At 36.2% G+C, this 12,637-nt stretch overlaps 3 protein-coding genes across 6 annotated transcripts in view; 1 reads left to right on the top strand and 2 right to left on the bottom strand.

Moving 5' to 3' along the window:
• LOC125854993 (NAC domain-containing protein 2-like) overlaps nt 1–12,637 on the top strand; it is a 100,104-nt gene that overhangs the window by 18,574 nt on the left and 68,893 nt on the right. The gene's annotated exons all lie outside the window — the stretch shown is intronic.
• LOC125854986 (uncharacterized) lies at nt 130–8,426 on the bottom strand. Its single transcript, XM_049534615.1, has 4 exons — nt 8,021–8,426; nt 2,560–2,724; nt 1,272–1,756; nt 130–578 (listed from the first exon to the last, which is right to left on the bottom strand). Exons 1-4 carry the CDS (start codon nt 8,304–8,306, stop codon nt 204–206), a joined length of 1,311 nt encoding a protein of 436 aa, XP_049390572.1. The 5' UTR covers nt 8,307–8,426; the 3' UTR covers nt 130–203.
• LOC125854997 (uncharacterized) overlaps nt 10,066–12,637 on the bottom strand; it is a 10,573-nt gene continuing 8,001 nt past the window's right edge. Inside the window, exons 4-6 of one of the 4 annotated variants that reach the window (XM_049534628.1) lie at nt 12,421–12,477; nt 10,997–11,131; nt 10,066–10,298 (exon numbers count right to left, since the gene is read on the bottom strand). In XM_049534628.1, coding sequence (XP_049390585.1) covers nt 10,233–10,298; nt 10,997–11,131; nt 12,421–12,477 — 258 coding nt within the window. In that variant the 3' untranslated portion in view covers nt 10,066–10,232. The remainder of the gene's footprint in view (nt 10,299–10,996; nt 11,132–12,420; nt 12,478–12,637) is intronic. The other 3 variants (XM_049534626.1, XR_007445451.1, XM_049534625.1) reach the window with 3 other exon arrangements.

Below are 12,637 nucleotides of genomic sequence, written 5' to 3'. Positions count from 1 at the left end.
ATACGCAAGGTCCGGGGATGGGTCACACTCCCAAGTGGGTGTTGTAACGCAAGCAACCTAACATGATGCAAGCATTAATAGTTCATTCCACAACTCGAACTTATGACCAATAGGTCCTACGGAGATAACTTTACCATTCGTCCAAGATTTCCCTTCAAAAACAGACTGTACAAAAAAAACATGATGCAATTTTTTTTAACATTTTAGGTTACTGCAACTGAAACTTGTCCACTCCAACTACATGAAGCAACTACATTCGACATGACAGGATGGAATACAACATCGATGCAAGCCTCATTGTATGTCTTAATCTTTCTGATGAGCTTACAAGTGTTTGAGTCGTAAACATAAATGTATCCATCAGAGGAACCAGATATTACTTTGTCACCATCCAAGCTGAAATTGCATTTTATGGGGAATCCAGAAACACTATGGCATCCATATCTCCTGTACTTGTCAAGTCCAAATGGAGGCTTGGTAGAGAAAATTGCTATGTAGTTTCCATTTGACTGTGCTATAAATTTGGGATCAGAAGGATGGCATCTTATCGAGGGACATGTATATGCTTCACCGTAAACCTGAAAATGTTCACGAAATTAGCCTTCTTTTACAGAAAACAGATGAGCATAATTTGGCAAATATGTGCTATGACGTATTCTTGAGTTTGTGAATGTGGATGATTGACGTGTGTGACATGACAAAAAATATCCTCACTTTCTTAATGGTCATGGATGTGCACAATTTCTCCTGAACTTAGACAAATGTGCAAATTAAGAATACAAGAGGCCATGTATTACGTAAGAGCAGAGAAAAAAAGATGAGGACAGAAGAAGAGACCCTTGACTGAAAGATGAGAAGATTAGAAACTTCAAAGGGAAAGCCTGGAAAATGAAAAGAAGAAAAGAAAGGGGACAGCAGGGAGAAGGACTATGATAGTCAACTGGATAATAGTAAATTTAGCTACATTTAGAGAATTGGAAATGTCATGTACGACTTCTGCACTGACTCAGTACGTGGCAGATCATAGGAAGGTGGTGATTTTTCTTTCTTTTTTTCCTAATACGCATGCATTTGCATAAACAGTGATGAACACCTTCAGGCTTCAAACATTCTTGATTGTATGAACAATAACTACATTTCTAACAATACTCATGAAATGAGAAGGGATATAACATCTTGACATTTTCACCTAATGACTACATAATTCATGACGTGAAAAAAATCAGAAGCATGAGGAAACAAAACCAAAAGGCATTAATGAATAACTTTACCTGGTTAGATAGAGGGATTTCTCGTGAGACATCCCAAACCATAATTGAATTTTCACTAATATTGCTTTTGGATGTATCACTTGATGAAATTATTCGCTTTGCGTCAACTGTAAATTCAGCATCAAGGATAGGATCAGGATTTCGCACATATTGATGGACCACCTTCCCAGCTCTTATATCCCATATTTTAAGGTGACCTTTCGAACCTCCAGAGAGAAAGAGATTATAATTATCCGGATGAAATTTTACCACTCCAACAACTTGATCCTCATTGAAAACCTGGGTTTCAGTTCCTTTTTCAACATCAATCAACCTTGATGTGCAGTCATATCCACAAGAGAGCACAAATAGACCATATGGCGACCACTTCACATCTTTGACAGCCGCATGGTGACAATTAAGTACACGTGCTTTCTTCTGATCTCTGCTCCACACATTCCATATACAGACAGTTTGATCCATTCCGGCAGATGCTAGAAGGTGAGCTGCATGGTGAATAGCATACATGAATACAAGTATGCTATTGAATCAGCAAAGTATCACAAATCGGAAAATATACAGCAAACATTATAGAGTTCACAACTAAATGATTTCATGTAAGTAATCAAGCGAATCATTGACTCACATCATTGTAAAATAGTGAAAATTATAGTGCTTGGTTAACAAAGCATTCTTGGTATTTTGATACCTAAAGAGAGATTTTCTTCTTGGTTTTTGAATACCTAAAGCAAAAGATTTTCTTCTTCTTTTTTGAAAAGGCTCAAGTTAATTATTTTTTTCCTACGATAGCACAGAACTTCTAAAATTTAGCCATTCAATTTTTCCACATTTTTTTATAATTTCCAACAAAGTCTTGATTCTTTTTGAGTAATTAGTTCTTTTCCTTTTTGTTTTGGTAAAGAACAAGAAAACTACATCTATCTGATCCTTCTTTCGATAAATTTGGACAGAGTATCCACCTTTCTAGATATCACAAGTAAACATACAAAGTACACCAGGGGCCAAGCAAACATCTGGAGCAGTTCATGTAACTAGATGATCCAGTCTCATCCTGCTATATGCATGAAGTGATGCAGTTTCACAGTGAAGTCTAATTTGTAGGGATTTGAAACCACAAGGGAGTTCTGAATCTATTTCAACATCAATGGCGGCAGGTAATCATCAGGACCCGGAGGCATCCATGCTAAAATAAATTATATGCCAATTTTGATAAATATGATAATGATAAAAAGGATTTACAGAAAAAAAAAAATCAATAGCAGTACTTTGGCAGGGTTTAACCACTCACCATGACTTGTAGACCACTGTACAGCATTAACTGATCTTTTGTGTCCATCTAGAACTACAGACAGTCTTTCTGGCGTGTGGATCATGTTCCCATAGACTTTAGTTTGATCTCTCAAAGCTGACAAAATATTATGTGGCAGAACTGAATCCAAAATGCTCCCTAAAACTAAGGACAAAAAAACTCCAAATCATCAGTTGCAGATAATGCAGAAGATCGAGAGAAAAGGTGCCAACTATTGCACGAAATATTACTATAAATTTGAACAACAAGAAAAGTTGCCGAGAGGTTCCTAGTTGCTTTCATGTTAGTAACACTCTCCTTTGACACTCTGATGGGCAACAGTGACATCCTCTCAAAACCAAAGATCTTCTTCGCGAAGACATCAATTGCAATGAAAAACTGATGAGTTGCTTAACAAACTTCCTTCCCTAAGGTGAATATTTGCCAAACGTCAATAGCTGGGTCCAGTAATTTTTCTACTGAGACTCTTGACACTAAGGCAACTGTTTAGATAATGTTATATGAATTGAATTGCAAGAGAATAAAGGGAAAAAGTTCACTAAACATATGTGATGAGTGACCAGAAGATAACCCCATAAATCTCACTTGCTTTTTCCAATCTGACCAGTATTTGAGTAGGTAAGGGGAATGCTCTGGAGTTTATTGAAGGATGATCGACTTCACAAGCCAAAAAGAGTAGGGAAGGGAATTTCTGTAGAGTTTATTGACTGAACTCACAAGCCAAACTAGCCATTTTCCAAATGGTGCTAAATAATCATCTGCCATTGCACTGCTGAGTCACTTCTTACAAACTAGGTTTCGGCAAATCAACCACTGATTATAACTTATCGTTGTTAGAATGTTGGACAGATTCTTAATAGTTGTACATATCTATGTAATAGCTCTAAATATTTGTGTATTGATGGTGTCAATTGCTTTCCATATATAGGAGATATGAGGGATTAATGTAGCATATTTTTAGTGATATTATAATTAGGAATAGCAGATATTTAGGGGTGTGAATAGCAGAGTTTTAGGCATGTAAATCAGAATTATTTCTATTTAATAGAACTCTCCATTTGAGAGAACTCATTCAGCAAACTTGACATGGTATCAGAGCCAGGTCCATCCCCGTTTGGGCTCCCGATCCACGCTCCAGTCGGGCCTAGGCGTGAAGGGGGGTGTAAGAGTGGGTAAAAGTCCCACATTGGTTGGGGAATGGACTAGTGGTCTCCTTATATAGACTTAGACAATCCTCCTCTCATAAGCTAGCTTTTGGGGTTGAGTTAGGTGTCATATAAGGAGACCACCCGTCCATTCCCCAACCAAACTGATTCGTCACTAATTACTAGCCTCCAACAACAGCTTAAGGATTCTTTTCATATGAAAGATCTTGGTACTCTTACATACTTTTTGGGGTTGGAAGTTCGTTATGATTCTTCAGGTGTGTTCTTGAACCAGCACAAATACACTCAAGATTTGATTGTTTTGGCTAGTCTTCAAGAATCTTCGTGTGTAGATACTCCATTGGAATTGAATGTAAAGTATCGCCATGCGGAAGGAGATCTTCTTCCTGATCCTACTTTGTATCGACAATTAGTTGAGAGCCTAAATTATCTTACTATTACTCGACCTGATATCTCTTTTGCAGTTCAATAAGTGAGTCAATTTATGTAGGCTCCTCGCCATCTACATTTGGTGGTTGTTCGTCGCATTATTCAATATCTCTTGGGAACATCTACTCGTGGATTATTCTTTCCTAGTGGTTCTCCGATTCAGCTTAATGCATTCATTGATTCTGATTGGGGCGGATGTCCTGATACTCGTCGTTCTTTCACGGGTTGGTGTATGCTTCTTGGAGATTCCTGGATATCTTGGAAGAGCAAGAAGCAAGACCGTGTTTCAAAATCTTCATCAAAATTTGAATATCGCGCAATGTCTACTGCTTGCTCAGAGATTGTTTGGCTTCGTGGTTTACTTGCAGAAATTGGATTTCCTCAAATCTAGTGCCACTCCTCTCCATGCTGACAACACAAGTGCCATTCAGATTGCTACCAATCCGGTTTATCATGAAAGGACCAAACACATAGAAGTGGATTGTCATTCTATCAAAGAAGTTGTAGATAAGAGAGTCATTACTCTTCCACATGTATCTTGTAATCTTCAAATAACTGATGTGTTTACAAAATCTATGACACGACAATGTCATCAGTTTTTGGTAGGCAAATTGATGTTTTTTGATTCATCGGCATCAATTTGAGGGGGGATGTTAGCATGTTGGACAGATTCTAAATAGTTGTACATATCTATGTAATAGCTCTAAATATTTGTGTATTGATGGTGTCAATTGCTTTCCATATATAGGAGATATGAGGGATTAATGTAGCATATTTTTAGTGATATTATAATTAGGATATCAGATATTTAGGGGTGTGAGATCTGTTTTACATGCCTAAAAATCTGCTATTCACACCCCTAAATATCTTCTTCTTTTTAATTTCAAAAAAAGATATTTAGGGGCGTGAATAGCAGATTTTTAGGCATGTAAAACAAAATTCTTTCTATTTAATGGAAGAGCTCTCCATTTGAGAGAACTCATTCGGCAAACTTGACAATCGTGTTACGGATTCCTTCTTGATTTCCACTGACAGTAGCGTTCGGACAAGGGTAGTTACTCTTATTCTTAACAAACAGCTCCACTAACACAAGGTAGCAGCTAAGTGAAGGGATTAGTTATCTCAAGTGGAGGACTGACCGTCTGTATTAGTTGTAAGCTTATACACAACAAACTTTTTTTTTGAACATTATATCCAAAACAAACTTTGGGTCATGAGTTTCTCACAATTTAAGCTGGTGACATGATAGTTAAGCATAACGCAATCAGCAATATAAAGGTGGCTGGTTAATTAGGTTTTCAGCTGTAATAAGCAACAATAAGTCAATACTAACAGCACAGAATTTCTGGAAGAGCCCATCTTCATTCAATAATGCATCAATCTGCCAAAAGAACATCAAAGATAGTCCTCTTTTTTCTTCCCCTCTTACATGATGCTGCTCNTCCCTAAGGTGAATATTTGCCAAATGTCAATAGCTGGGTCCAGTAAATTTCTACTGAGACTCTTGACACTAAAGCAACTGTTTAGATAATGTTATATGAATTGAATTGCAAGATAAAAGGGGAAAAAGTTCACTAAACATATGTGATGAGTGACCAGAAGATAACCCCATAAATTTCACTTGCTTTTTCCAATCTGACCAGTATTTGAGTAGGTAAGGGACTGCTCTGGAGTTTATTGAAGGATGACCGACTTCACAAGTCAAAAAGAGTAGGGAAGGGAATTTCTGTGGAGTTTATTGAAGGTTGACTGAACTCACAAGCCAAACTAGCCATTTTTCCAAATGGTGCTAAATAATCATCTGCCATTGCACTGCTGAGCCACTTCTTACAAACTAGGTTTCGGCAAATCAACCACTGATTATAACTTATCGTGTTACGGATTCCTTCTTGATTTCCACTGACAGTAGCGTTTGGACAAGGGTAGTTACTCTTATTCTTAACAAACCGCTCCACTAACGCAAGGTAGCAGCTAAGTGAAGGGATTAGTTATCTCAAGTGGAGGACTGACCGTCTGTATTAGTTGTAAGCTTATACACAACAAACTTTTTTTTTGAACATTATATCCAAAACAAACTTTGGGTCATGAGTTTCTCACAATTTAAGCTGGTGACATGATAGTTAAGCATAACGCAATCAGCAATATAAAGGTGGCTGGTTAATTAGGTTTTCAGCTGTAATAAGCAACAATAAGTCAATACTAACAGCACAGAATTTCTGGAAGAGCCCATCTTCATTCAATAATGCATCAATCTGCCAAAAGAACATCAAAGATAGTCCTCTTTTTTCTTCCCCTCTTACATGATGCTGCTCTTCTCCACCAGGACCTCTTCAGTTCCCTAGTTCTTTGGATTAATAAAAGGGTTCTGAATATGCTTCTCATTAGTAATAAATGACTTATCCTTGCATAGAAAAATTGAAGGGGTCCTTTTTGGCAACAATTAAACATTTTAAATTCATTGACTTCTTATTTACTATTTTTTTTAAATGAAAGTGGTATTACATCAATATGCAAGCACCTCGACAAATCCACAAGCCTATTGCATACAACACACAAGCACATGTCCGGGGTAATCCTATTTACTATGGTCAGAGCAGATGCCCTCACACTTGTTGTTGCAGCTGTAAATTAAGCACTAAACCATTCCCTTCGCGTCAAATTCACCCTCTTCAAAAGGAAAAGGATGACAAATTTCAGCCTTTTAGGCATAAATATTCTTCTAGTATTGTCCCAGTATTTGCAAATACTAGTTTGACAATGAGTATTTGAAAATATTGAACCTCACATGAAATATCGAAATATTGACATGAAGGTGTATGTAACAAGCTTTTTCTTTCCAAGTGAACTTCATGTCCAGAAATAACTCCAACTTCTACATTTTTTTCCACTTCAACTTCAAGTACACTTTTTTAAAGAAAACATCAACATAGATACCATCCAAAATGCCTAGCTGTTGCAGCTGTGATTGGAACTTGGACCTCTAAAGGTGTGTTTGTTATGGAGGAAAACATTTTCCAACAAATGGTTTTAAATTTTTCCATGTTCGGTTAGTAAATCTTTTGGAAAACCTTTCTCTAGAAAAACAAGTTCCTTAAAGATGAAGAAAATGAATTCCCTAATGGATGTAGAGAAAACAAGTTCTACAAGTGACATTCCACGTTGATTGTATATTTGTATTCTCCCCACGGCCCACCCTCCAACACACTTCATTCTTCACCTTCACCCATAGCCCTAATCTCCACTCCCACCTCCTATAGTATTTGCCTAGATTATGTACAAATACTTTTTAATGCAACATTTTCCTTCATACCTAAAAAACATTTCCAATGGGAAATATTTTCCTTCATAACGAACACACCCCAATCCCAATGTCATCAAAAACAAAAAGTGCAAAAAAAAACTCTAAGATACGTTGGGACTGTAAGTACAAAACCACGCATGAAACAAGCCACAAAGGGAGAAACAATACAAATATATTTATGTTTAGTCTCAGAGTAATAATTCTAAGCATGAATGAGAAATATATGAACAAAAAATTGAATCTTTTTTATGATAAAGTGAAATCTCAATTTATTGGCAAGGAAAAGTATGCCTTTAGAATCTTGACCCTCTCCGGGGGTTAAGTGTGCGTTTGACAACAATGACACACCCTAAGTTGTTACTCGCTTTATTCCCATATCTCAACTCCTAAAACCATCCCCTTTTGAAAAAAATCATCTTCTTTTAAACAAAAAGGGTATCATAAAACTTACAAAATTTCAACACCAACCAAACACAAAGCTCATAACAAGTTTCCATTTTAAGTGTAAAAAAAAAAGAGAGGGGCAAGGGAGCAGTTGCAAAACCTGGTGAACTGTTAAGGGAAATCGTTGTGCTGAGGTCTGGAACTTTCTCCACTGAAGCCATGGCAGCTCGCTCTCTCTTAGAAATGTATCTTCCTGGAAGGGAAGCTTGCGCTGGGAGATTGGCACTTGGATTAGACTTGTAGAGTGGCAAATGATTGCTAACTTGATGAAAATTCTCGAATTTGGCTCGTTTTGGAGGCGGCAAAATGGGTCTTTGAAGGTGAATTCCACCATTGTCGTCTTCTTCATCAGAGGTTCCGCCATAGACTTTACACAGAAGGTCCATTCGATCAAATTCGATCCCCAATTCAACAAGAATTCAATCGAGCTAAAATTAGGGCAAAATTGAGACGAATTTCTTCAATTGTTCATCAAAAAGTTTGAATATACAGTATATTATTCTTAAGGGACCTGATTGTAATAGTAGAAACTACTAATATTATTCTTAAGGGACTGAAATGTAAGGAAAGAAGACTTCTGGGGCCTAGAGGAATGTACAACTCAGGTAAGTTTGATCTTTACACTTTGTTTGGATGGTGGCTACTTATTATATGATATTATATATTGTATCTAAGTATTTTTAAAAAATACAATATTTCGACAGATTGTATTATTTCTCATCTTAACATGATGTCACACATCAACAATTTGAAGGTGTTTCTAAGCCAAGCATGTCATATATCACTTGCCTAATGCGGTTTACATTTTCTTTGTAGTTTACAAACTATTACACTGTGGAGGTTTACCTAGCGGCTAGTGCACACAGAGTGCTCATCTGAAGGGCAAATGTTGTAACGGTTATGGGTTATTCAAGGTTCCAAAAAAATTAAAAAATTGAAGGATAAACCTAAAAAAAATATATATGAAATTATGGTAAAAGGTAGGATATATGGTAAGATATGATAATTAATAAATAAATACAAGATGATAAAAAAAAAATAACGATACTATCACACCGATCGGTATTATATAAAATGAGACATTTTTGTCTCTACATAACAAAGAATATGACGATATGATATAGTAAAATTTAGATAATAACTAAAACAAATATTGTATTTCAAACTATAGTTGATATTTGTTAGAGACTTTGGATGCTCGTTCAGTACTCCTACAACTTTTGAAAAGCCTTGCAATAACTTTATGAGACACCAAATAGTTTAAGCAGACAACTTCAGATGATGACACATGACAATCGTGCATGACGAGTGACGACCCATAGTGTACATACTAAGTGACACATGAAAATTATGCGTGATTTATAAGTGTCAATTGATGAAGTGAAACATGTCATTTTGCTGAATTTGTAGCACGAAACATGCCACACCCAAATTCCTCCACTTTTTCTCTTACCCCAATTTATAATTCTAACTTCATCGTATGAACTAAGTACAACAGTTTTGAAGAACAATAAAATATCTCTCTCCCCCAAACTTCTTTGGCTATACATCCAATATCTGAAAACAGTAACATAATTTTACTCGGTCAAAGCTTAGTCACTCTTCTCTTGCTAGAACTCGCGAAAGAAGTCTAATAAATAAGAATGAATACGAAAATTCATATAACTGACTCCAACTAGTTTTTGAGTCAAAGCATAGTAATTCTATTCACATGAAAATATATACATAGTGGTGCTCACATTCAGCTTTACTTATGTTTGTTGTGTCATATATGAGGAAAAAACCTCTATAAGTTGCTGCAACTCATGAATTTGATGGTTTGTAGTTCTCATATTGGCATATCAGAAGATCAGATATTCCAAGTAAACATGACAAACTCACTTCTCCAGAATCCCCCAGTAGAACTATGATATCACATCACCAACCTCAATAGTATGAAAAATTCTACTATTAGGGGTCGTTTGGTTCAAAGACGGGTCATACAAGATATTATATACGTTAGAGAAGAGAAATAACGTACTTAGTATAGTCCCACAAGTGGGGTTCGAGGAGAACAGAGTGTACACAGACCTTACCTCACCTTGAAGAAAGCAAAAACACAACATTTATGAAGACATACGTAATAGCAGAACAGAAAATATGTAGTGTTTGCAAAAGGGGGTTATTGCCATCAAATGGAAACAATATAAAAAATTGTGTCTGCACAATGAAATAGTAATTAATAAAGAATACAAGTGTTTCTTCAACTTTTTTGTACTATATCTACCTATGTATTGCTAACTATCAACAATGAGGAGCTACAATGTTCTGGTCTACTTGTAAATCCATTCATTTGCACGGCCTCCGGATTCATCCATATCGATGAAAATGCTCACTGCCTGCGGTATATAACAAGAGAGAACACGATCAAAAGCATAGTGAGACAAACTTTTCGTTTGGACTGGCAGAATAATTCACAAGAGTGACATGATATTTGTCATTATAAGTTCATAACAACCTCTGTAATGCAAAATTTGATATATCTACATGCTTCATAAACATCACAACTGATAATATCCGAGATTCTTATAAGCTTAGGATAGAGGTTTATGCAGAGCCTTCATAGGACTAGGAAGCAGTGATAACACTACACTTTTATTGTTAGTATCCTACATATGGTATCAGAGACGGAACTAGAATTAGAATTATGGGTTTGTATTCGGAATTCTATCAACATTCCATCTAATTCACTGGTTAAAATCTATTATTTTGTACTACTTACTGGGTTTTTAACCACATACATGGTCTAAGCCAAAGCTATTGGGTTCAGATGGACCCGTAGCTTATACAATAGGTTCACCCCTGTATGATATGCATTGGATAACAGGGCCATAGTGTACGGAAAATGCGATGAGGCAACCCTCACCCCCACAAACCCTTTCCCACAATCCACCAAAAGAAAGAAATAAAAGATTATAACTGATCTGTCTATAAAGCATAACTAATACTAACCAAAAAGTGATGACGGTAATGAGATTAATATAATCAAAAGTTTTGAGTAGAAGATAGCATCAAGTATCAGCTAGAACTAATTTACCTTCCCTATCCGAGGCCGCTCTTTCAACTTTTCAAGGCTATTACGAATATGCGAAACAGCTCCCCAACATTTCAATGTGTTTGCCACATCATCTAGCCTCAGTAGGTACTCTTCTTCAGTTAACGGAAAAGATCGCTTTAAAACAGAATCATGAAGGCACATTAGACGGAAATCACAGAATTTTTTAAAATTCTAAACTGAATTTCAACACATTCTAACAGTTACAATTTGTGATTTTGTGTTTTAACAGATCCCAAAGGATTTTGAAATCATTTTTCCAGAAAAAAAGGGGGAAAAAGGTCACTCGAACATACTAAGTTGTTTCTTTCAACTTATCAGGGCAAGTAATAAAACTCATTTCTAATGCCAAAAGTTCAGTTTATTTCTAAGTCAGATGTTTGCTTTATTTGATCAATACATAATGTCGAATATCACAGACCAAGTCACCCCAACTATTCGAGATAGCTGCAGGAGAGCAGTAGTTAGCATGCTGTCTCGAGAAAATTAATATTAGCATCTCATCTAGTGTATCAGCAGAATTTAGTTAAGCTAAATTAAGTTCATCTCTCGGTCTTTGGTTAATGTTAAACGTTCAATATCATTCCAAGTAATCACCTTTAACTTATATCTCTTTCTGAATTGAAAGGTATATTCATCTTCTTAAACACTTGGGGACAAGGTTTAGAAAGGAAAGTGCAGCAGAATCACATGTGACATCATGCTTCTGGTATGCTCCGTCAAAAAGCCCAACTCCAATCATGATGAGAAAGCAAGATGAAAACAAAAGTAGGGAAGGACAAACTGAAACTTTGTTGGTGCTATTTGGTTTGTTTCATATAGAGTGAAGAGTCAAACACACACCTAAAATATCCAAGTTTTTCGAGTTTCATACCTGAACTATCAAGTGGACGAGTTTCCTACCTGAACTATCACCAACTATTTATCAAAACATACCTCAACTATCAATTATTCCCTTTGTGTACCCGAACGATGGTGATATTTCAGGTAGGAAAGGGGAACATCGAATAGTTGAGGTGTATTTATATAAATAGTTGATGATAGTTCAAGTAGGAAGCTTGCTCACCTAATAGTTCAGGTGTAATACTCGAAAAACTGAGATACTTTTTAGGTGTGTTTTTGACTATTAACTCTTTGAAACAAGATCTTAAGTATCTGAAGAATAAGGAAATCCAGCCACGGCTTTCAAAAGATGAGAGAATACTGAAGTGCGTTCTTCAGAGTGCTGACATCTCCCAAGTGGAAAGTATAAGAGAAACAAACTATGGTTCTTCACATACTGAACTTATGTTTGAGAACTATGTATCACACTGGGGAACATTTTAAAATATTCGTCAAATCAAATGGTAGTAATAGTTTAATGACAACAATCGATCTCATTACGAATGCTAAAGAGATCAGCTCACCTGCTCCCTGTATTTCCACATAACATTTAACGCGAGAAGATTTTTCCCCATGAATTCCTACATAAAGAGGATATAGAGATACAAGTTAAGCATCTAAACAATGTTTATATATCCAACTGCCAAAAAGAAAACTTGCAACATCAATTGGAATAGTTAATTGTTTGAACGATCTTTTTCATGTCAGCTTGATTGGTTAATTTGATCTAAAAGAGCATAC

Source organism: Solanum stenotomum, chromosome 2 (assembly GCF_019186545.1).
Source record: "Solanum stenotomum isolate F172 chromosome 2, ASM1918654v1, whole genome shotgun sequence".
Classification (NCBI taxonomy): domain Eukaryota; kingdom Viridiplantae; phylum Streptophyta; class Magnoliopsida; order Solanales; family Solanaceae; genus Solanum; species Solanum stenotomum.
Note: the sequence above shows the minus strand (reverse complement) of the source record. Positions and strands in the feature narration are given on the sequence as shown.